This window comes from Papio anubis, chromosome 20 (genome assembly GCF_008728515.1).
Source record: "Papio anubis isolate 15944 chromosome 20, Panubis1.0, whole genome shotgun sequence".
In the NCBI taxonomy this organism is placed as follows: Eukaryota; Metazoa; Chordata; class Mammalia; order Primates; family Cercopithecidae; genus Papio; species Papio anubis.
The window spans coordinates 5,129,244-5,153,913 of record NC_044995.1 but is presented as its reverse complement, the minus strand read 5'-3'; the positions used below and the strand labels follow the sequence as shown (position 1 = coordinate 5,153,913).

Genomic DNA, 24,670 nt, shown 5'->3' with positions numbered 1-24,670 from the left:
TTTCTCCAAGCCTACCATACATGAGGCTCTATATTGGGCTGTGCTACAGACCTGGATATAACTCTAATGGGATTCTAGTTTGCAAGGGCTCTCAGTCTGGTGGGGAGACTCATGGGCAGAGAAAGTCCCAGCCCAAGGTGACTGGAGTTGGGACAGAGGAGAAAGAGAAGAGGGGTCAGGAAACTTCCCACAGGGGAGCCTAATGCTAAGTCTGGAAAAATAAAAGGGTTTTTTCAAATAAAATGGGAAAGTAGTGACAGAGATGAATACAGCTAAAGACACAGGAAGGGCCAGAGATCGCAGGGCCTCAAATGCCTAACTAAGAGGCATGGACTTTGTCTAGGGGTACTGGGGAGGCATGGGAGAGCTGTGAGCAGGGGAGGGACAGGGTCAGCTCCAGGTGAAGAAAGAAGCTTCTGGGGCTGTGTAGGGGATGAGCTGTTAGGGGAGAGGTCGGAGGCCCAGAGGCCAAGAGGAGGATCTAGGTGGGAGAGGACAGTGCTGGAGCTGGGACAAGGGATGAGGCTGAGAGTCAGGGGGCAGGAGAGCCAGGGCTGGGCACAGGCTGTGGGGGGTAAAGGGGAGTCAGAGATGAGAAAGGCACCCATAGGTCTGGCCTATGAGAAGGTGGGCAGCGTGGCCGTCCCTGAGCTGGGGAACCCAGGAGAAGCAGTGAGGCGGGCTGTGCCTCCCTGAAGGTCTTACGTAGGACTGCTCACCTGGGCCTGGGTGGTCTGCAGTTCACGGCCTGCCCGCTCCCTGGCGGCTGCCTCCTCTTCCAGCTGCTCACGTAGCCCGGCTGCCTCAGCCTCCATGGCTCGCACCCGGGACCCCAAGGCCAATTTTGCCCTGGTCTCCTCCTGCAGGAGCTCCTGTAAATGGAGGAGACGGCAATGTCAGGTGTGGTCGGGAGGAAAGGAGGGGAGGGTGATGGTGGAGCCGAAGGGCAGGCAGGGTCACCTGGGCGTCGTGCAGCTGGGCTTCTGTGCTGCTCAGCTCCTTGCTAAGACGGATGGCTTTGGACTCAGCCTCGTTCAGCGCCCCAGACACATTCTCCAGTTCAGCCTGCAGGGAAGGGACAGGGGAATGAAGCCCTCTAATCGTGGCTTCCACTCAGCGACCCCATGTGCCTCAAATCCCTCCCACACTGGCGGGAATGTGAAAAGGTGCAGCTGCCATGGAAAACAGTCTGGCAGGTCCTCAGATGCTTAAACACAGGGTTCCCACATGACCCAACAATTCCGCTCCTAGGTGTACACCCCACTTACCTGGGCTCGCTGTAGCTTCTCAGCAGCCTCCGCTCGTGCCCTCTCCCCGTCACCAGCCCGGCCCTGCACCTCCTGCAGCTGTGACTCCAGGCGGCGCCTCCGCTGCTCACCCTCCTGACGTGCAGTCTGCAGGCTGCTCAGTTCCGCCCGCAGCTCGGACACCTCGGCCTCCAGGGCCAGCCGCGTCTTCTCCCATGCACCTTTGCCCTGGTGTGGGAAGGAGATGACCAAAGATCTGTGAGGCCTTTCCTGGACCAGGCCAGGCACACTCCCCTCTCAGGGCCTTCACACTGGCTGTTCCCTCTGCCTGGAACACACTTCTCCCAATGCACAAATAGTTCATCCCTCCCTCCGTTTGTTTTTTTGGTTTTTTTTCTTTTTTTTGAGACAGTGCTTCACTCTTGCTGCCCAAGCTGGAGTACAATGGCGATCTTTGCTCACTGCAACCTCTGCCTCCCGGGTTCAAGCGATTCTCCTGTCTCAGCCTCCCAAGTAGCTGGGATTACAGGTGCCGCCACCACGCAGCTAATTTTTGTGTTTTAGTAGAGTGAGGTTTAAGCTATGTTGGCCAGGCTGGTCTTGAACTCCGCGACCTCCAGGTGATCCACTTGCCTTAGCCTCCCAAACTGCTTGCTGGGATGCAACCGTGAGCCACAATGCCTGGCCCATTTTTTTGTTGGCGCTTGTTTGTTTTGAGATGGGTCTTACTCTGTCACCCAGGCACAGGTGCAATGAAACAATCTCGGCTCACTGCAACCTCTCTGCTTCTTGGGTTCAAGTGATTCTCCTGCCTCAGCCTCTCGAGTAGCTGGGACTACAGGAGTGTACACCACCACACCCAGCTAATTTTTGTATTTTTAGTAGAGGTGGGGTTTCACCATGTTGCCCAGGCTGGTCTTGAACTCCTAGCCTCAAGTGATCTGCCTGCCTCAGCCTCCCAAAGTTACAGGCATGAGCCACCGTGCCTGGCCACTCCCTCAGTTTTTTACCCTTATGTCACCTTCTCACAGAATACCTCCGCAGCCTCTCTGCCAAAACTCCCCGGCGGTGGCGGTGGTTCAAGCCTGTAATCCCAGCACTTTGGGAGGCGAGGCGGGTGGATCACGAGGTCAGAGATCGAGACCATCCTAGCTATACGGTGAAACCCGTCTCTACTAAAATACAAAAAAACTGGCAGTTGGTTGGTGCGCCCTGTAATCCCAGCTACTTTCGGGAGGCTGAGGCAGGAGAATGGCGTGAACCAGGGCGGAGCTTGCAGTGAGCTAGATCCGGCCACTGCACTCCCAGCCAGTGACAGAGCAGACTCCATCTCAAAAAAAAAAAGCCTCTCACCCGCCTTAGAATTCTGATCCCCTTTTTCTGTTCATTATGGCCCCATAGCACTTTTGGCCCGATATAAACTGAAGGTATTTATATCGTTTACTCTCTGCCTCTCTCACTAAAAGGAAAGCTCCACAAGGGAAGGCAGTGCTGGTTGTTGGGTTCATGGCTGGTTTCTCAGCAATGCTCCTGGAATATAGTCCACACCGTATTCATGCTTGCTGAATGAAAGCTGCACATGAATGCGTGAGGAAAGGAGCCCAGAGAGATGAGGTGGCCTAGAACCAGCCAGAGGTACCTCCTCCAAACCCGCGTCCTGCCCTGCCCTCCCCGTGGCTCCTCCGCCCTGTCCCCTGCCCCAACCCACCCTCCGGGCCTGCTCCAGCTGCTCCGCCAGCTCCATGGGAGCCTGGCGGTAAGCTGCCTCCCAGCTCCTGCACTGCCGCCTCGTGGATGCGAGTCTCCTCCTCCAGAGTCTTCTTCAGCGCCGTCACCTCCTGTTCCCTCTTGGACCTTTATTGGGGGAAGGGAGAGGGGAAGAGAATTTCAGAGCAGAGGAAGGCAGGGGCTTTGGGAGAGCTGGTTATTTCTCCTTTCCATGTTTCCTAAAAACATGAGAGCCTCATGTAATGCTCCCCAGGAGATCTGGGTGGTGACACTGTGGAAGGAGTGTGGCTTTAAGGGTGAACTCCTATTCACCTTTCAAAACCCTTATCCAAAAGGCCCTTCCTCAGGAAAGTCTTCCTGGATTTCCCATAGACTTGGTTTAGGGGTCTTCAGTTAGCACCTGCAATGCCCTGTGTCGCTCCACTAAAGCACCCCTTGTTCTGGGTTGAGATTGTCTTTGCCTGAATCTGCCTCCCCTGAGACTGGAAATTCCCAAGGGTAACACCTGGGTCTGACCCATCTCTGTCCCCAGCTTGACCAGGCTGGGCCTAGAGCTGGTGGTTCAAGAACAGCCGAACTGTAAGCCTCTGTAAGGACAGAGACTTTGCACCTAAGTCCTTCCCCCAGCCCTGCACGTGCCCAGGCTGTGACAGCGGCTGCCACCGGGCCTCACCGGAGCTCCTGCTGTGCGTTGGTGGAGTCCAGCGTGTCCTCCAGCTCGCTCCGCAGTGCCTCCAGCTCCTCGCCCAGGTCCCGGCGCTGCTTCTCCGCCTTGGTCCTGGCCACGCGCTCGGCCTCCAGGTCCTCCTGGGCCTCGGCCAGGGCTGCTTGAGCCTCCCGCAGGGATTTCAGCAGCTGGGCCCGGGCCCCACCCTCGTCTTCTGCCCTGGGGGTGACAAGAACCATGGAGTTGGTACAGGGGCAGGCAAGGGCGAGGCAATGATTTCTGGGGACAGAGAGGCTGGATGTGGGCTTTGGGGGTGGCCAGTCCCAGGTTCCAATCCTATCTCTGCCACTGGGTACTTGACTCCAGTACTAATTTAATTTTTTTGAGACAGGGTCTTCCTCTGTTACCCAGGCTGGAGTGCAGTGGTGCAGTCATGGCTTACTGCAGCCTCAAATTCCTGGGCTCAAGTGATCCTCCTACCACAGCATCCCATGTAGCTGAGACCACAGTTGTGGTCCATCACGCCTGGCTAATTTTTCTTTTTCCCCAAAGACACGGGGTCTCACTATGTTGCCCAGAGCTGGTCTTGAACTCCTGGCCTCAAGCCGGGAGGTGGTTCTATCCTCCCACCTCGGCCTTACAAAGTGCTGAGATTGCGGAGTGAGCCACTTCGCCCAGCCTGACTCATTTCGAACCTCAGTTTTCTTAGCTGTAAAGTGGGAATGACAGCAACAGTAATCGTAGGAGACACTTAGTAAGTTCCTGCCTCATGCCAGTGCTTTACTTGTATCACCTCATTTAACGTTCCTGCCAAATGAGGAAACTGAGGCCCAGCACGGAGAAAGCACTTGCCGAGGTTACCCGGTCCGTGAGTGGCTGGGTTGCCCCGGAGTCCCTCCTTGTAACTCTTACAGGGCTGTGGCTTCCTGTCCCTTCATGCAGTGTCATTGCAAAGAGAAGCTGGATCTGGGGGCTGTATCAACTGGGACCTGGGGGTTAATGGCTCAGGGAGCCACACAGGCCTGGCTCAGTATCCTCTCCTGGCCCCCTGCTCCGGCAAGTGACTTAAGAAGGGCAGGGTCCTGGTTTGTGGGAGAACATGACAATGAACACTCCCCTTTACCAGGGTTGCTGGGGGGATGACGATAAAAATAAAGCACAAAAAGGCCACATGTTGTATGAAATATCTAGAATAGGCAAATTCTATTTAGACAGAAAGTGGATCAGAGGCTGCCAGTGTGGGGAGAAGGAGGGATGGGGAGTGACTGCTTTTTTTTTTTTTTTTTTTTGTGAGAGAGGATCTCGTTCTGTCACCGAGACCAGAGTGCAGTGGCTCCCTGCAGCCTCGACTTCCCAGGTTCAAATGATCCTCCCACCTCAGCCCTCTAAGTGGCTGGGACTACAGGCACACGCCACCATGCTTGGCTAATCTTTTTAAGTTTTTGGTGGAGACAGGGTCTCGTTATATTGCCCAGGCTGGTCTTGAATTCCTGGGCTCAGGTGACCCTCCCGCCTCCTCCTCTCAGAGTGCTGGATTATGGCGTGAGTCACTGTGCCTGGTCGTGATTGCTTAATACATACAGGGTTTCCTTTTGGGGTGATAAAAATATTCTGGAGGCCAGCACAGTGGCTCATGCCTGTAATCCCAGCACTTTGGGAGGCTGAGACAGGTGGATCACCTGAGGTCAGGAGTTCGAGACCAGCCTGGCCAACATAGTGAAACCCCGTCCTTGCTAAAAATACAAAAATTAGCTGGGTGTGGTGGTGGGCACCTGTAGTCCCAGCTACTTGGGAGGCTGAAGCAGGAGAATTGCTTGAACCCAGGAGGCAGAAGATGTAGTGAGCCAAGATCACGCCACTGCACTCCAGGCTGGGCGACAGGGCAAGACTCCATCTCAATAAAAGGGAAACTGTTCTAGAACTAGATAGAGGTGATGGTTACACAGCATTGTGAATGGGCAAAATCTACTGAATTGTACATTTAAAATATGGTTACTTTTATGTGAATTTCACCTCAGTAAAAAACAACAAAAAAAAATTAGCAAGAGTAATAAAAGTAGTAACAGAAACATCCAGCATTTATTGAGGGCTCAGGGTATGCCAAGCGTCTGAGGAGCACTTTCTTCTTTAACTCTCACACTAACGCTAGGAGTAGCGTCTATAATTACCCCATTTTATAGATGAAAAAACTGAGGCTAGAGAGGTGACGTGACTTGGGTGAGGTCACATGACTAGAAAGGGGAGAAGCCAGGATTCCAACCCAGAAGTCAGACTCAGAGATGTGTGTTCACGGCCAGGTGCAGTGCCTCACGCCTATAATCCCAGCACTTTGGGAGGCCGAGACAAGTGGATCACCTGGGGTCGGGAGTTTGAGACCAGCCTGGGCAATGTGGTGAAACCCCACCTCCACTAAAAATACAAAACTTGCTGGGCATGTTGGCGGGGGCCTGTAATCCCAGTTACTTGGGAGGCTGAGGCATGAGAATCACTTGAACCTGGGTGGCGGAGGTGGCAGTGACCAAGATCACACCACTGCGCTCCAGTCTGGGCAGCAAAACAAGACTCCATCTTAAAAAAAAAATTATATGTATATATATATGTTCTTAACCACACACACACACACACACACACACACCATGTTCCACCAATTCTAAGATGCACAGCTTTTCACATTTTAACATCTCTGAAATGGAGCTGTACCTGTAATCAAGGGGGTCTTAGATTGCATGAAGAACAGTGCATAAAAAGCATCTGAAATACTAAGTACCACATCTGGCATACAGTAGGAGCTCAATTATTGTGAACGAGTGTAAATATAATTATTATGATTCCTAACATAGGCCACTTGTCAAATCTCAGCTGATTCTGGGCTGCTTGGTGTGGCGAGGCCAAGAAGGGGAAGAGGAAGAAATAGCTTTGTTTTTTTTGAGACGTCGTCTTGCTCTGTCGCCAGGCTAGAGTGCAGTGGTGTGATCTCGGCTCACTGCAACCTCTGCCTCCCAGGTTCAAGCGATTCTCATGCTTAAGCTTCCTGAGTAGCTGGGATTACAGGCGCCTGCCACCACACCCAGCTAATTTTTGTATTTTTAGTAGAGACGGGGTTTCGCCATGTTAGCCAGGCTGGTCTTAAACTCCCGACCTCAAGTGATCCACCTGCCTTGGCCTCCCAAAGTGCTAGGATTACAGGTATGAACCACCGTACCTGGCCTAGAAATAGCATTTTCTTGTTCCGTTTGTGCACTGTTATGCAAGTTACCAGACACATAGAGTCTCGTTTCACTTTTCGCTTAAGTTAGTGGGCCTGGAACTCTTGCTATCTTCATTTGACAGAAGGGGACGCTGAGGTGCGGAGGGGATGTGGCTTGTCTGTGGCTGGTGAGTGGCTCCGCCGGGGTTTGTACCCAGGAGCTTCTGACTTGGGCACCCCATGCTTGCCCCACCAAGCCCGCCCCACCCTGCACCTGGCCAGGGCAGCCTGCAGCTCCTCCTCCTTGCGGCCCAGCTGGGCCCGCAGCTCCTCTGCCCGCTGTTGCTGCTCCACCATCTGCTCCTGCAGCTCCGAGCTCTCCCCGTCCATTGCGTCTAGGTAGGGTTAAGGGCCATTCTATAAGAACTCCAAACCTCCTTCCACAAACCCTTTCCCCTTCATAAGTTCCTTCCCTGCCTTCTCCCTCCTCCACCTTCCCATCTATCTCAGGGACTCTCCCCACAGTGTTGTCCCTGAACCCTCATTGAACACCTACACACTGTCCTCTCCTCCTCATCCCCACTGACAGCCCGTGCCTCCTGCCTCTGACTCTCTCTGCTCTGTGTCCACAGCCCTGCCTCCTCCCTGTGCCCCTTCCCTTCTGTTTCTCTTTTTTTTTTTTTTTTTTTTTTTTTGAGGCGGAGTCTGGCTGTAGCCATGAGCTGCTGGAGTGGGGTGGCGATCTCAGCTCACTGCAAGCTCAGCCTCCTGGGTTCATGCCATTCTCAGCCTCAACCTCCGAGTAGCTGGGACTACAGGCATGCACCTCGCCCAGCTAGTTTTGTATTTTTTTAGTAGAGGCAGGTTTCACCGTGTTAGCAGGATGGTCTCGATCTCCTGACACCGTGATCCGCCCGTTTCGGCCTCCCAAAAGTGCTGGGATTACAGGCTTGAGCCACCGAGCCCGGCCTTCTGTTTCTGATTCTAAGTCAACAGGAAGGGACAGGGAGACAAAAGCGTGTCTGAAACAGACAGACAGTGGAGCAGTCAGATGGGAAGAAAGTAGGATAACCCAAGACACCACGGAGAGAAAGGGAGTTGGATTTAGAGATGCATGAAGAACTCAAGAGCTGGGAGGACACTCGATCCGCCCTGAGCTTTTCTTCCTATCCCATTTAGCAGACACAGCCGCGGAGGCCCTGTAGCACATGGGGCTTGCCTGAAGTCCCCCATCAGAGCACACACAGACCCCTACAGCTCCCCACTGGCTGGGCAGGAGCTCACCCTCCATGTCTGCGATTGTGGCCTCATACTTGAGCCGTAGCTTATTGAGGCTCTTGACCTTCTCCTCCTCCTCAGCTGCCTGGGATGAGAACTCGGACAGGCGATCTTCTAGCAGCTTCCGCTCCTGAGGGGTGGGGTGGGGTGGGGGGCAGTCAGGAGCCGGGCCAGGAGCAGCCCCTACCTGATCTGCAGCTTCTGGTGTTGTTCTCATCTATGTTTCTGCTCCTCTTCACCCTTCTCTGACCTTCCTCCCCCTACACCTCCCTCTTCTTCCCATTCCCTGGGGTCTATAGACCCATCCCACCCCCACCAGTGCACACCTGAGAAGTGCAGTGTGGTAACCCCCACGGTTTGAAGGGTGGGATGGGTGATTCATTAACGCACCAACGCACCCGCTCCCCACTTTCCCTGCTGCCCTCAGGCCCCCAACCTTGCTCAGCTTGGAGTTCTGGTCTTCCAGGAGCAGCAGGTCCTCTTCAAATTTCTTCATTTTTGCCTCAGTCGTCACCTTCTCCAGCTGCAGCTTCTGCCGTGCCCCCTCCTCAGCCTCAAGGTGGGCCTCTAGCTCCTGGGGAGGGGAGGCAGGAGGAGTGAGGATACATGGGCCAACAGATGGAGCGTGATGGGAAGGATGGGGACGGGGATAGTCTGTGGATCCCCGGGATGGTTCGGAGAGGTGCATACCCTGGGTGAGGCTGGGAAGGATAAAACCTTTATTGGCTTTCCCATTTCATTCATTAGCTCAACAAGCATTTATTGAGTGCCTAGTGTATGCCAGGCACAGTTCTAGGCACTGAGGATGGGGAAAAGTGCCTGGCCTTCTGCAGTGAGAGATGACCGCACCACTGCACTGAAGTCTGGGTAACAGAGCGAGATCTTGCCTCTGAAAAAAAAATGGACACCTATCCTTGTGGAAATCACTTTCTTATGTGGGGGTTAGGGGTACAGATTATAAACAACAAACATAGTAAATAGGTCGGGTGCGCTGGCTCACGCCTGTTATCCCAGCAATTTGGAAGGCTGAGGCAGGTGGATCACCTGAGGTCAGGAGTTCGAGACCAGCCTAGCCAACATACTGAAACACTGTCTCTACTAAAAACAAAAAAATTAGCTGGGTGTGGTGGCACACGCCTGTAATCCCAGATACTGCTGCAGAGGTTGAGGCAGGAGAATTGCTTGAGCCTGGGAGATGGAGGTTGCAGTGAGCTGAGATGGCGCCACTGCACTCCAGCCTGGGCGACAGAGCGAGACTCTGTCTCGAAAAAACAAAAAACCAAAAAACACTACTGAGCCCTTTAAAGGTGGCTGATGTGGACTAATGAACTGAATTTTCTGTCTTATTTAATTTTACTTATTTTAAATTTAAAACGAGACACCCAATCACTGAAAAGCTTTTTAAGCATGTTTGGAACAACTTGGCCATGTGAATCTAGTTTTTATAAACTGCGGAAATTGTGAAATTGAAATACAGATCAAGTATTTCCAATGAGAATTTAGCATCTGAATTGAGATGTGCTGTAGTGTAAAATACGCACTAGATTTTGAAGAGGAACCATCAGGGCAGCCTGCTGGTGAATGAAGCCAGGAGATGGAGAGAGGGGGAGTACTGAGGACATTGCCTAAATGCCTGGATCCAGCCATGCCTGAAGCTGAGGACAGCACTTGGGCGCCTGGATCCAGCCATGCCTGAAGCTGAATATATCACTTGGACGTCTGGATCCACCCATACACGAAGCTCACACACTCTAGGGTCTCCCGTGATCTGAATCAAAAATGTATAGTTTTTGCAAATTCACTTAGAACTGAGTTTTCTACAAATTCGTGGGCCAAAGACACATGGTTTGCAGAAGCAAAGGTGTAGACAGAGGGGTCTGGAGGGTGGCCTGGTGGGCATGCAGGGGGCCAGACCTGTATGTGCTGCTGCAGCCTCTTCTTCTCGGTTTGCAGCTGACGACTGCACTCCTCCTCCTCGCCCACGCGAGCCTCCAGCTCTGACACCACCAGCTCCAGCTCCTGCTTGCGGGCTGCCAGCCTCCCCCGCGTCTCCTCGGCCTCTGCACACAGTTCTGCCTCTGCTCGCAATTGCTCTGCCAGGCGGGTGCGCTCCTCTTCCAGCTGGGGAGTGTGTGGGAAGTTAGTGGTCAGCAGACAGGGCTCCCAGGGCAACCTGCACCAGGTGCCTGCTGCTGCCTGGTAAATTGCTTTGGCCTTTAAGGCCTCCAGGGCAGGACTGAGGGGTGAGAGGACACAGTGTCCCCACCTCCTCCCCTTCAGGTCCCCATCTCAGGATGAGCCCACATCCCCCTAATCACTAAGTCAGAATCCTGGGGATGTCCTTCTCCCTCACCTCTCACAGTCATCAGCCTGCATCCCTGCTCTCTCTGGCCCCTCCTCTCTGTCCCTACAGCCTCAACAGGCTCAGGTGTGCCTCCTCTCACCTGTCTCTCTCCAGACTCCTCCCCAGCCTCCCCCCCGAGCCTCCCAGCCTCCAGCCTTTCCCCTTCCAGTCCATCCTTCAAATAACCCCTGAAGGGTCTTTCTACCATCTCACATTTCATTTAATACTTCCATACTTAGAAATGTAACCACAGAAAATAAGGCAGAAAAGGTAAACAGAAAAATGCTCAAGAAGGGGTTTATTCTAGTATTATTATTATTATTATTTTTTGAGACGGAGTCTCACTTCTGTCACCCAGGCTGGAGTGCAGCGACGCCATCTCGGCTCACTGCAACAGCCACCTCCTAAGTAGCTGGGATTACAGGCGTGCGCCACCACACCCGGCTAATTTTTGCATTTTTAGTAGAGACGGGGTTTCACCATGTTGACCAGAGTGGTCTTGAACTCCTGATCTCAGATGATCTGCCCGCGTCAGCCTCCCAAATGTTCTAGCATTATTTTAAGATAGCCAAATACTGGAAACAGTTATAAGTCCACCGCCTGCATACCATAGCCCGGCCACAGCTGAGGCCCCTGCCCCCATATCCTGCAGCCTAGCTCCATTCTGGCTCTGCAGGACTCTCCCACCCCATCCCTACCCGGCCCATACCCTGGCTACACCCCCAGGGCCCTGCTCCCTGCACGTCACGATTCAACCAAACTAAACAGCCTCAATCCCCGCCAGGCCTCAGTACACCTTAGCTTCGCTCCCATCCTCCCGACAGCCGTGCCGGGGCACAGACTGGCTCAGCCGGAAGCCCCGCCCCTCACTCTTGGCTCCACCCATGCGACACAGCCCCGCCCCCAAGACACGCTGCCCCGCCCCCAAGACACGCCCCCAAGACACGCTCCCACGCCCTGCCCCCGCCCCCTCACCTGTGCCACTCGGCCCTGGAGCTCCCCAACTTCGCGGGCGCTCTGCTGCTGCAGCTCCTGCACTTTCTGCAGCTCCTGGGCCCGTGCCTGCAGCACCTCATCCTGCCGTGTCACCTGCAGCAGTGGCTTCACCTAGGTGGAGGTGAAAGGGGATGCAATGGCTGACTTCCAAGGTGCGAGGCCATCTGACCCAGGAGCCAAGGCCTCACACTCTTGGTCGGGTCTGAGTTTCTGGGTTCAAATCCCATCTCCTCCACCTATTAGCTGTGTGTCCCCGCCTTGGCAACAGTCCTTGGTCACAGGCCTAGAACACTGACAGGTACAGGCAAGCACCGCACCACTAAATACACTATTGATCTATCTAATGTATCTGGCTGGCTAAAGGATCCCTCCACATCCAAGAGGCACTGTGGACTGTGGCCGCTGCTATTCTGTGGAACAGTCTTTCTTTCCTCCCTTCCTTCTTTCCTAATTTTTTTTTTTTGTTTTTTGTTTTTGATGGAGTCTCACTCTCTCGCCAGGCTGGAGTGCAGTGGCGTGATCTCAGCTCACTGCAACCTCCGCCTCCCAGGTTCAAGCGATTCTCCTGCTTCAGCCTTCCGAGTAGCTGGGATTACAGGCGTGTGCCACCACGTCTGGCTAATTTTTGTGTTTTCAGTAGAGAGGGTTTCGACATGTTGGCCAGGCTGGTCTCAAACTCCCGACCTCAGGTAATCCGCCCGCCTCAGCCTCCCAAAGTGTTGGGATATAGGCATGAGCCACCGTGCCTGGCCAAGGGCCAGTGATTCTTAAGCCTGTTAGTCCAAGATCCTTAGTGAGAGATGAGCTTTACATGGCATGATTCAGGCTGCAGTGACAGAGGTACACACAGTACTGAAACAAAAATTTCACAAAAGCTCGTTCCCCTTGCTAAGTGAGATCCGCTCTGATAAATTCTGTTCTATCATATTCTACTCCGTTCTACACAAGTCTACTTGATTCTTTTCCTCTCCACCCAATTCTGTATCCATTCTATTCTCTTCTTTTCTGCCCCAACTCCTAGCATCTTTCACAGGCATCACTCACATTTCTGAACTGATGCCAATCAAATCCTACTTGACCCCAACCCCCAACACCTAAGGTAGGCAAACTTTTTCTTCAAGGGCCAGCCAGGAAATATTTGAGACTTTACAGGCCACCTGGCTCTGTTTATTTATTATTTATTATTTATTTTTTATTTTTTAGTTTTTATTTTTTTGAGACAGAGCCTTGCTGTGTCACCCAGGCTGGAGTGCAGTGGTGCAATCTTGGCTCACTGCAACCTTCACCTTCCGGGTTCAAGTGATTCACCTGCCTCAGCCTCCCGAGTAGCTGGGATTACAGGCGCCCATGACCACATCCAGCTAATTTTTGTATTTTTAGTAGTGACAGGGTTTCAGCATATTGGCCAGGCTGGGCTCAAACCCCTGACCTCAAGTGATCCACCCACCTTGGCCTCCCAAACTGCTGGGATTACAGGCCTGTGCCTCCAGCACTGTAGTTTTTTTTTTTTGAGGTGGAGTCTGGCTCACCTGTGGCCAGGCTGGAGTCTTGGTGTACGATCTTTCGGCTCACTGCAAGCTCTGCCTCCGGGTTCACTCATTCTCCTGCACTCAGCCTCCCCAGTAGCTGGGACTACGAGGCCCACCACCACGTCCGGCTAATTTTTTTTTTGTATTTTTAGTAGAGAGAGGGTTTCACCATGTTAGTCAGGATGGTCTCGATCTCCTGACCTTGTGATCCGCCTGTCTCGGCCTCCCAAAGTGCTGGGATTACAGGCGTGAGCCACCGCGCCCAGCCCCAGGTTTTAATTTTTATTTCTTTTTCTGAGACAGGGTCTCACTCTTATCACCCAAGCTGGAGTGGAGTGATATGACTGTGGCTTACTGTAGCCTCATACTCCTGGGCTTAAGCAATGCTTCCTCCCATGTAGCTAGGACTACAGATGTGCACCAGTACACCCAGTTATTTATTTATTTATTTTTTGTAGAGACGAGGAGCTCACTTTGTTGCCCAGGCTGGTCTCGAACTCTTGGGCTCAAGTGATGCTCCTGCCTTGGCTTCCCGAAGTGCAGGGATTACAGGTGTGAGCCACTACCCTCAGCTTCTGGCTGTTTTCCTACTCCACTCAGCTGCTGTAGCTCAGATGCAGCTGCAGACACCACGCTAAGGAAAGGGCTTTTGCAAAAGCAGCCATCAGGCCCAAACCTCCCTCCATTCTCAGTCCCCGAGCTCCACAGCGCATGGCGACCTGGCTTTGCACCCTCTGCTTTGGGTAGGGATGTGATGCCAGCCTAGCTCATCTGATCCCTACTAACTGGCTCTGGGATGGTCACATGACTCCAGCTGGGCCAATGAGCATGAAACCTGGGAATCTGGCTGGAGCTCTGTGATAAGACAGACCAGGCTGGCCAAGGTGGTTGGGGGTAAGACTCCATCTGCTGGTGGCCCCTGTGTGGAAAGCCTCTGTTGGTGATCATCACGGAGGAAAGCCAAGTGGGAGACGTAGAACACTGGGTACTGACGTCACTGTTTGGACCCTTGTGCAGTAAAGGGCTAACTCAGCAGGCCTGGGTTGTCCAAACCCCGCACATTCCTAAGAAAGTTCTGGCCCTTGATGGGCTCCTGGGAGGTAACCTCTAAGTCCTTGGAATGTCCCGTCTGATAAGAGTGCCTTGGTTTACCTGGGGCCTTGGGCCACCCTGGATAGTCTATGCTAACAGTGGGATCTGTGGTGGGGGCCTTGGGCCACATGGCATCAGTTTGACTCTGGAGGGGCTGGAGACTGAGTAAGTGAGGTCACCGTGTGTGACCTTGTCCATGCCTGTGTGACCAGCCCCAGGAAAAACGCTGAACATCAAGGCTCAGGTGAACTTCCCTGGTTGGCAATACCCCATGCATGTTATCATACTTCATTGCTGGGAAAAGCTAAGTGTTGTCCACACGACTCCACTGGGAGAGAACAGCTGTAGGCTCATGCTTGGTCTCTCCGAGACACTTATACGCTGTTTTATTATTATTATTATTATTATTATTTAACCTTTGCTCTTTTCTTTTTTTTTTTTGAGGCGAGGTCACCAGGTCTGCCACCAGGCTGGAGTGCAGTGGCGGATCTCTCAGCCACTGCAAGCTCATACCTCCGGGTTCCATCACTCTCCTGCCTCCCAGCCTCTCCCGGGTAGTTGGAGACTACGAGCCGCCACCGGCCCGGCTGGTTTACCAAGCATTTTTTTAGTAGAGGCGGGGTTTCACGTGTTAGCCAGGATAGTCTCGATCTCCTGACCTCGTGATCCAGCCCGTCTCCGGCCTCCCAAAGTCTTTGGGATTACAGGCTTGAGGCCACAGCTGACCTGCTCTTTTCTTTTCTTTCTGTTTTTTCTTTCTTTTCTCTTTTTCTTTTTTTTTTTTTTGAGACAGAGTCTTGCTCTGTTGCCCAGGCTGCAAGTAGTATCACGATCTTGGTTCACTGCAACCTCCGCCTCCTACGTTTGAGTGATTCTCCTACCTCAGCCTCCCAAGTAGCTGGGACTACAGGCACGCGCCACCATGCCCGGCTAATTTTTGTATCTTTAGTAGAGACGGGGTTTCACCATATTGGCCAGGCTGGTCTCGAACTCCTGACCTCAAGTGATCCGCCCCCCTCGGCCTCTCAAACTGCTGGGATTACAGGTGTGAGCCACCGCACCCGGCACCTTTGCTATTTTCAATCTGTTTCTTTGTATTGTGATAAACTGTAGCTGTGAGTACAACAGCTTTTCTAAGTTCTGTGAGTCCTTCCAGAAAATCCTTGAACCCTTAAATCCTTGCGAACCCCTGGATCCAGGTGCAGCCCACATTGTCTTGAATCTTTGATCCATGTTGTTTTAGTCAGATTTTTCTTGTCGCTTCCTAACTAAAGATTCCCAGCTAGCAAAGGCTGGGCCGACTGGCCCCATTTTACTGATGGAGAAAACTGAGGCACACATGGAGGAAGTCACTTGTCAAGCAGAGCAAGCCCCAAGGCCCTATCCTCTCCCTGCTCAGGCCACCTCCCCAGGCTGCCCTCACCTTGGTAAACAGCCGCCACCACTGCCAGTGTCTCAGTTTGAGGTAGGCTGCGCAGTTCCGCTGCATCACCCTCAGGGCACTCTGCTGCTGCTGGCGCTTCTGGAAGGCCCTGGGTGGGGAAACGGGTGAGGGGCAGAGTGGGGGCTCAGCTCCTCCAGGTGCCATCCCCTTAGCAAGAGAGCCAAGCTCCTTTCCTTTTTCTTTTATTTTTTTCTTTCTTTCTTTTTTTTTTTCTTTTTTTGAGACGGAATCTTGCTCTGTTGCGTAGGCTGGAGTGCAAGGGCACGATCTCAGCTCACTGCAACCTCCACCTCCCAGGTTCAAGCAGTTCTCCTGCCTCAGCCTCCCAAGTAGCTGGGATTACAGGTGCGCACCACAACACTGGGCTAATTTTTGTATTTTTAGCAGAGATGGGGTTTCGCCATGTTAGCCAGGCTGCTCTCGAACGCCTGACCTCAAGTGATCTACTCGCCTCGGCCTCCCAAAGTGCTGGGATTACAGGCGTGAGCCACCGCGCCTGACCAAGCCAAGCTCCTTTCACTTAGCCATCATAAAATGCCTATTGTGTGCAGGCATTCGTATTACTTTTAGATCTGTGTTCTGGCCGTTCGCTCCCCTGCCCCTGACTCTCTCTGTCCTGTCCCACGGCCCCAGCCCCTCTGCCTAGCCTCCTTCTCCAGCCTCTCCTGTCTGCCCATCCTGGCACGCCTCCAGAGGGTCCTTCTACACCCAGGGCTGACCCACCCCGCCCCTGCTCACAGCCCTCCATGGCTCCCTAGCTCCTCTGGACGAGGCCCCACTCAGCCTGGTGTTTGAGCCATCCTTTCCTGCCACTCTATTCTTTGAGGCATTTTTTTTTTTTTTTTTTTTTTTTTCCCAATACAGTCTCACTCTGTCACCCAGGCTGGAGTGCCGTGGCATGATCTTGGCTCACTGCAATCTCTGCCTCCTGAGTTCTCCTGCCTCAGCTTCCCGAGTATCTGGGATTACGGCTAATTGTTGTATTTTTAGTAGAGACGGGGTTTCACCATGTTGGCCAGGCTTGTCTCAAATTCCTGACCTCAAGTGATCCACCCGCCTTGGCCTCCCAAAGTGCTGGGATTACAGGTGTGAGCCGCCGCACCCGGCCTCTCTGAGCCACTTCTAAGGAGGAAGGAGAGTCTCCCGCAAACGCCCTGTATTCCTGAAGCACGCCAGGATCTTGCACTGTTGGACCTTTGCACAAGCTTCCTCCTGCCCTGAGCGCCTTTCCCACTTTCCTTCATCCACCTGGTGGTCTGGAGTGGCCTGGGGCAGTCACGGCCTGCAGCAGGGCCTCCTTGCTGCACCTCTATGGCCCCCAGCAAAGCAGGTCTCACCCGGGACTGGGACTCTGTGCCCATGCAAGTCTCGCCTCCAGACTGGAGCCCCTCGAGGGAACGGGCAGGCAGAGCGGACAGCTTGACCCGGGTTGCCCCGGGCTTTCTCTGTTTTAGCACTGGAAGTCCTGCACCCTGGGAAACCCCGTCCCAGGCCCACTAGGACAGCTGGTCACCCTATGGCTAAGTCTAGCGTCTGTGTTGCCAGTCTTACTCTGTACAGGGCCTGCCCACAGGGCCCCTCAGGGACTGCAGAACCAAGAAGGCTGGGCACCCGGCAGCTCCATCCACCTGCTCCTCAGCCTGCACCCGTCCCGGAGGCCCTGACACTGGAGCCATCTGGTCAACCCCTCCCTGACCCAGCCTCGGCCAACAGGACCCCGGGAGACAGCGTGGCCGCCCACCTGCGAGCCAGGTATCCCCGGGCAGCTGCCTGGAAGGAGACGATGATGTCAGTGACCTTCAGGTCTCGCTCCTCTTCCAGCTGGGCCAGGACCCCGGCCCGGAAGAAGATCTTGCTCTGTCCCACACGGTAGAGGTTGGGGTCCAGTTCCAGTGCCTGGATCTGTGAGAGGTGGGAGAGGGATGATGATGGAGACGGGGGTGATGGGGGAGTGGGGGTGGTGAGGAGGGGGAGTAATGGCGGAGGGGGTGGTCAGGAGGGGGAGTAATAGGGAAGGGGTGGTGACTGGGGAGAGGGGGTGATGGGGGAGGGAGGTGATGGGGGAGAAGTGATGGGGGAGGGGGTGATGAGGAGGGTGATAGGGTAGAGGGTGATGTGGAGAAGGGTGATGGGGAGGGGAGTTATAGGAAGGAGGGTGATGGGGGAGGGGGATGATGGAGGAGGGGGGTGGTGAGGAGGGGCAGTGATAGGGAAGGGGTGGTGATTGGGGAGAGGGGGTGATGGGGTGGGGGTGATGTGGAGTAGGGTGATGGGGAGGAGAGTTATAGGGAGGGGGCGATGGGGGAGGGAGGTGATGGGAGAGGGGATGATGGGGTGACAGGTAGGGGGTTGATGGGGGATGATGAGGAAGCGGGGGTGGGGGCGTTGATAGGGAGAAGTAATGAGGAAGGGCAATGAAGGGGAGATCCCAGCCCCACTCCCCCACCACCTGGCCCCCTGCACACACATGCATACACACACACAGACACAAACACATGCACACACACACAGACACACACATACAGACGCAGACACACGCGCCTGCACACACACGCGTATGTCTCCACAAACATGCACGCACACACACACGCCAGGCTCTGTCCCACTCACCATCTTTTCACAGGCCTGCTTCCCATCCATGAAGCCCTTGGGGATGGCATTGGGCGTCAGGATCTCGTACCTGCAATGAGCAGGGAGGGGTGGGGAGGAGAGAGTTACAGCAAAGGCTCACCTAGTGCCTGCTGCGGGCCAGGCACTGGGCTCAGAGTGACACACAACAGGAACAACGGTGACAATAACAAGGACAGTCACAAAACTCACATCTGAGCATTCATGCCACCACCAAGGACAGCAACATGGACAATGATTGAAATGATTGGCTGTTTCAGTTTTTTGTTTTGTTTGTTTTTTGAGATGGAGTCTCGCTCTGCCGTCCAGGATGGAGTGCAGTGGCGAGATCTTGCCTCACTGCAACCTCTGTCTCCTGGGTTCAAGCGATTCTCCTGCCTCAGCCTACTGGGTAGCTGGGATTCAGGCATGTGCCCCCACACCCGGCTAATTTTTGTATTTTTAGTAGAGACGGGGTTTCACCATGACAGCCAGGCTGGTCTCAAACTCCTGACCTGAAGTGATCCACCCACCTCGGCCTCCCAAAGTGCTGGGGTTACAGGCATGAGCCACAGTGCCCGGCCAGTATTGGCCAGTATTTTGGATGTACTGGCTTTAGTAAAATATCTTGTTAAAATTAATTTCATTTTTTTCACTTTTAAAAGTGTAGCTATTAGAAAATTTTCAGTTGCGTACAAGGCTTCCATTCTACTTCTAAGGGACGGTGCTGCTTCACACAGCTTGTGTGAAGCATCGTTTTTGTTATATTTGCTGTATTACTTGCTCATTAGGCCTTGGTATTTTCTGTTCTGTCTTCTTCTTCTTCTTCTTTTTTTTTTTTTTTTTGAGACATAGTTTCGCTCTTGTCGCCCAGACTGGAGTATAGTGGCACGATCTCGGCTCACTGCAACCTCCACCTCCTGGGTTCAAGCGATTCTCCTGCCTCAGCCTCCCAAGTAGCTGGGATTACAGGCATGCGCCACCATGCCCGGCTAATTTTGTATTTTTAGTAGAGACAGGCTTTCTCCACGTTAGTCAGGCTGGTCTCGAACTTCCAACCTCAGGTGATCTGCCCGCCTCGGCCTCCCAAAGTGCTGGGACTACAGGCGTGAGCCATCGCACCCAGCCTTCTATTTCATTTTTAAAGACATGCAGATTTGTAACACCATGCAGTGATTTCACGTTCATGACCTGGGGACCACGGCCCTAAATAGCAGCAGCAATGTACCCCAGGTCCCCATAGACTCTGTGTGTTTTCTCTCGGGAGTGCATCAAGTGGGCTATTGTTCTCCCATACCACAGACGAGTAAACTGAGGCTCAGCAAATTGAGTAATCTGCCTCAACTTCCCCAGCTCAGAAGGAGCAAGAGTGGGTGGAGACCTGAATGCAGGTGTGTCGGCTTCCAAATCCGGGTCCCACCCAGCCCCTCTGCCGGGCCTGGGCCCCCGCTCTCGCTCACCGCTGCCGGAACTCCTGGAAGAGGATGCGGTTGGGGAAGCCCTGGCGACAGATGCGGATGCCCTCCAGGACGCCGTTGCAGCGAAGCTGGTCCAGCACCAGCCGGGGCTCCAGCTTCGGCCACATAAGGAGAAGGGTGGTTCCTATGAGGAGGAGTGAAGCTGAGGGGCAGTCCTTGGCAGCCACTGAGGGCGCCAAGCAATCCAAGCGTGCAGCAAATTCCTGCGTTTCCATATGTAATTTACTGAGCATCTACTAGGTGCCTAGGAACTGTTCTAGGCCCTGGGAACACAGCAATGCTCAAGCCAAGGGGAAATGCCTTCCTGGGGAACTGAGAGTTAAGTGAGAGAAACTGGAAATACCCTAGGTGAAGCAGTCACTAGTAAAGAAGAGATACTAAGTGCTAAGGAGAAAAGATTCGCAGGGAGGGAGGTGGGCAGGGCTGAATTTGCACGCAGGAGAGTCGCCAAAAGCCCTCCTGGGAAGCTGATGTCTGTCCAAAGCTGGTAAATCATGGTTTTTGTTTGTTTGTTTGTTTGTTTAAGACAATCTTGCTCTCTTGCCCAGGCTGGAGTGCAATGGCATGATCTCAGCTGACTGCAACCTCCGCCTCCCAGGTTCAAGAGCTTCTCCTGCCTCAGCCTCCTGAGTAGCTGGGATTATAGGCGCCCGCCACTATGCCCAGCTAATTTTTGTATTTTGAGTACAGATGGGGTTTTGCCATTGCCCAGGCTGGTCTTGAACTCCTGGGCTCAAGCAGTCCTCCCACCTCAGCCTCCCAAAGTGCTGGGATTACAGGCATGAGCCACCGTGCCAGGCCGCCTTTTCTCTTTTCAACAGTAATACACAAATGGCAAAAATCTAAACAGTACAAAAATTCAAATGGCACATGCTGTCATTAAATATGCCACCAAGAAAGGAAAAAGCCTGGCAATTAATCCCCGACAGGCCATTGACAGTAAGCTACATCTCGACTTCAGAGACGCTAGTGGGGAGGAATACATATCTTAGATTTGATAAAAGATGGGATCTCAGGCCGAGCGTGGTGGCTCACGCCTGTAATCCCAGCACTTTGGGAGGCCAAGGTGGGTGGATCGCTTGAGCTCAGGAGTTCGATACCAGCCTGGGCAACATGGCAAACAGCGTAGTTTTCCATTCCCATTGACCCTTCTCTGTAGGGCCCATTCTCTGATTTTCTCAACATGAAAATCAGTGGCCAGTGAGGCTGGCCATGGTCTTGTCGCACCTATGCAACAACCCCAGCCCTGATGGCCTTCTTCTATCCCTTGTACCTTGCATGCTGCATCCTACCATTGGACCTTTGTACAAACTGTTCTCTGTCTGGAATACCACGTATCCTTCAGGGCTCAGTCATCGCCTCCCCCAAGGAGCCTTCCCTAACTTCACTGACCAGATCAAGCCCTATGTGACACCACCCCTACAGATTTAACTGGGCATTCATTGTGGGTGGTTAGATGAATGCCTGTGCTCCCCATCAGACTGTGAGCTCCCTGAGAACAGGAGTTGGCTGTGCTTTTCTCTCCAATGCCTCCCCAGTACCTGTTCTCAGCATGGTAGGTGCTCAATACATTTAAGTTATATGAATGGATGAATTTTCCCAACCGGACCCTGAGCCTAGGAACAGAAGCAATTTGCTCAAAGCCACACAGTCAATCAGAGAGGGTCCTCAAATCAGATGTGGCTCCAGCCAAGTCCAGAGGCCAAACCTTAACCCACGGCCACAGCCATCCCTTCCTCCCCAGGCTGAGTCACTCACCCTCTTCTCGTGGTTGGGGACAATGCAGCGGACAAAACTGGGGTTGGTGTTGCTGAGTGTGGCCATGAGGCGGCTCAGGGACTCCTTGTAGAGCTGTCCCACTGTCCGGAACATACCCCGGCGGGGGCGGCCACCTGGTGGGCCATCGCCCAGGCTGCTCACCTGTTCCAGCCCCACGATGCCCTCCACTGTCAGATGGAGATACAGAGAGACAGAAGGAGGTCAGGAATCAGTTTTAGGGACCAGGCCAAAGGTCAAGGGTCTTATCATTTATCACAACTGACACTTTACATATGAAGGACCTCACACAGCCTGTAAGGTAGATATTATCAGCTCCATTGGACAGAGGCTCTGAAGGGTGGGAGAATGTGCTTAAGGTCACGCAGCTTAGAAACTGAAGATCCAAGATTAGAACCCAGACAGTAGGAGTCCTCTCAAACCCTGGTCTTTGACCCTTCTTCTCTTCAAGGACATGATCTCTGTTTTCCTTAACAATAAATGATGACAATAACAGCAAATGCTTACCTAGCATAGATGCTCTGGCAGGCACTGCTCAAAGCAATTTACATCAATGGTTTTATAAGCCTGTAAGAATCATTCCCATTTTATAGATTTGGAAACTGAGGCACAGAGAGAGAAAACAGTGATAACATAATCACTGCAGTTGCATTTTAGGAATCTGAAACATATTACAAGATGTAATAAATTATTGCATTATATGCAATATTTGAAATAGGGCAAATGATCTCCATGTTAACCATTTTTCCAGAATGCCTGATTTCATAGAGGTTTTATTTTCTTGGCAGGGCGTGGTGGCTCATACCTGGAATCCCAGCACTTTGGGAGGCCAAGGTGGGTGGATCACCTGAGGTCAGGAGTTCCAGACCAGCCTGGCCAACATGGTGAAACCCCATCTCTACTAAAAATACAAAAAATTAGGCAGGTGTGGTGGTGCGTGCCTATAATCCCAGCTACTTGGGAGGCTGAGGCAGGAGAATCACTTGAACCTGGGAGGCAGAGGTTGCCATGAGCCAAGATCACGCCACTGCACTCCAGCCTGGGCAACAGAGCGAGACTCCGTCTCAACAAAAAGATTCTATTTTCTCTATTGCCACTTGGTGGTGCTGCTTTCGGTAGTGAAAAATATCCGAAAAATATCCACTCCCTCCATCGGTACTGTCTCAAATTCTGTTTTGTTTGTTTTCTGAGACATGGTCTCGCTGTCACCCAGGCTGGAATACAGTGGAGTGATCACAGCTCACTGCAGCCTCAATCTCCTAGGCTCAAGTGATCGTCCTACCTCAGCCTCCCAAGTAGTTGGGACTACAGGCGCACACCACTGATTTTTAAATTTATTTTTAGAGACAGGGTCTTCCTGTGTTGCTCAGGCTAATCTCAAACTCTTGGCCTCAAGTGATCCTCTCACCTTGGCCTCCCAAAGCACTGGGATTATAAGGGTGACTCAATGCACCTGGCCCAAATTCTATGTGTTAAATCATGCCAGGCTCCTCAGGAACCCACAGCTAAGGCGGAATCTGATGTCCTTCAAAAATCATCCCATTCAAGGGCCATCAGCCATCAACTAGATAATCTGTGCTTAGGGCAGGGCCAAGTCATGGCAGGGGCTCAAATATGTTATTTTCTTCCCCAGGTTCAACTGTCTCCCCTACCCATTCTCCCTGTCATTTTCAAAATGATAATTATCATTTATGAAGTCCTCATAGCACAGATAAGAGCTAAAGTTCTGAAATCTGATGTCCTGGGTTCAAATCCCAGCTCTGCCACTTACTGGCTGTGTGACCTCAGCAAGTTACTTAACCTCTCTGTGCTTTAGTGTCCTCATTTGTGTAATGGGGTAATAGTACTAACACTCACCTCATGAGGTGTTAGTACTATTACCCCATTACACAAATGAGGTGTTGATAATTCTAAAGGGGCTTCACATGGTGAACGGCACATGGTAAGTGCTCAAGAAACGCCAGCTGGCACTATCACACCTGTTTGTACTTTTATATGCAGTTTAGTTAGAAGAAGGCGTTCTGCTGCTACAGAGTCTAGAAACTTCCGAGGGAGCCAACAAGGAGGGATAGGAAGAGTGAGAGACCTCCATAGTGAGAGGAGAGGGGACAGATGTTCAAACCCAGGTCCCCAGCCCAACAGGTCCACCCTCCTCCTCCAGCAAGCCTCACCCATTGATGCACAGAGACACCCACCCCCTGGCGGAGAAACAGCAGAGCTGCACCTCTCTGCAGATCCTGGGGGCGACGGTGGGAAGGAGCCAAGGAAAGAGAACTGCTGGAAACCCCCGTGTTCTGGGGAGTGAGGACAGATGTGTGGGTGGGTGGAGGGGAGATGGCAGAGAGATGTCGGGGAGAGATGCATGAAAAGAGGGGAAGGAAAGGAGGTGGCAGGAAGAAAGAGAGGAAAGGGTTATTAGTCAACAGCACAGAGCAGAGCAAAGCAAAAGGGAAAACCAGAATGTTGGCCATAAACTTTTGAATTCCTATTCATCTTTGTATCCACACACTGTTGGCCAAAAGGATGAATGTCCTCTGTAAGAATTCAATGCAAAGAATAAAAAATCTCTCCCTCTAGAGGTTGTATCTGTTTTAATAGGTAGCCCTTTTTGCTCTGGCTGCCAGGAAGCTCAAGAATGAACGTGATGCTCCCAGGCCACTTGTTGTTTTTGCCTCTCAGAGGAGAGCTAATCTCATTTACCTTTTTCCCTGGGCTGTCAGGATAATGGGCATACAATTCTGGGCTCAAAGCAGCTCTAGTATAGGTTGGGCAAAAATGGCCCCGATTCCCCACTTTTCTCTGTATTGACACCCTTTGCCTGCGTCTTGCAGCTCCTTGAATCTGGGAAGACCTTGTGACTGCCTTTGTTTAGGAGGATTATGAAGGAAGTGACATTATGGCAGCTCCCCAGCTACTTGGGAGGCTGAGCCAGCAGGTTTTGCAGCTTCCACTTTTTTTCTTGGAACCCTCTGAGAGTCAGGCACACACAGAGTGTGACAAATGAGGGCTCACTGCAGAGAATCAGGTGTTTATGAAGAGGGCACAAATATTTCAAAAGGGCAGCAGATTTTCAGCTGGGAGATGATTCTCATAGCCTAATCTGGTTCTGTTCCTGAACATCAAACCCTGCTTTCCAATCTCCTGTGTAAATACTACATGAGACACAAACATAAAATCTATCTTTCTAGCATCAGCTCACAAGATCAAGACCCTCCGTGCTCTTTTGCTCTGTGAGTGTGTTTTGGGAACCACTCGTCTTGCTCATTTGGGAGCCACTCAATTTGCCAAATTGCATGG

At 52.6% G+C, this 24,670-nt stretch overlaps 1 protein-coding gene across 1 annotated transcript in view; it reads right to left on the bottom strand.

Annotated features, from left to right (window-relative positions):
* MYH14 (myosin heavy chain 14) overlaps positions 1 to 24,670 on the bottom strand; it is a 119,641-nt gene that overhangs the window by 30,912 nt on the left and 64,059 nt on the right. Inside the window, 18 exon segments of the mRNA XM_031660367.1 lie at positions 720 to 872; positions 961 to 1,065; positions 1,269 to 1,475; positions 2,956 to 3,015; positions 3,017 to 3,101; positions 3,649 to 3,861; positions 7,104 to 7,224; positions 7,955 to 8,237; positions 8,544 to 8,681; positions 10,022 to 10,228; positions 11,427 to 11,558; positions 15,492 to 15,600; positions 17,254 to 17,414; positions 18,123 to 18,192; positions 19,580 to 19,692; positions 20,206 to 20,214; positions 21,356 to 21,543; positions 23,569 to 23,667. Of these exon segments, the coding sequence (XP_031516227.1) occupies positions 720 to 872; positions 961 to 1,065; positions 1,269 to 1,475; positions 2,956 to 3,015; positions 3,017 to 3,101; positions 3,649 to 3,861; positions 7,104 to 7,224; positions 7,955 to 8,237; positions 8,544 to 8,681; positions 10,022 to 10,228; positions 11,427 to 11,558; positions 15,492 to 15,600; positions 17,254 to 17,414; positions 18,123 to 18,192; positions 19,580 to 19,692; positions 20,206 to 20,214; positions 21,356 to 21,543; positions 23,569 to 23,667 (2,453 nt within the window).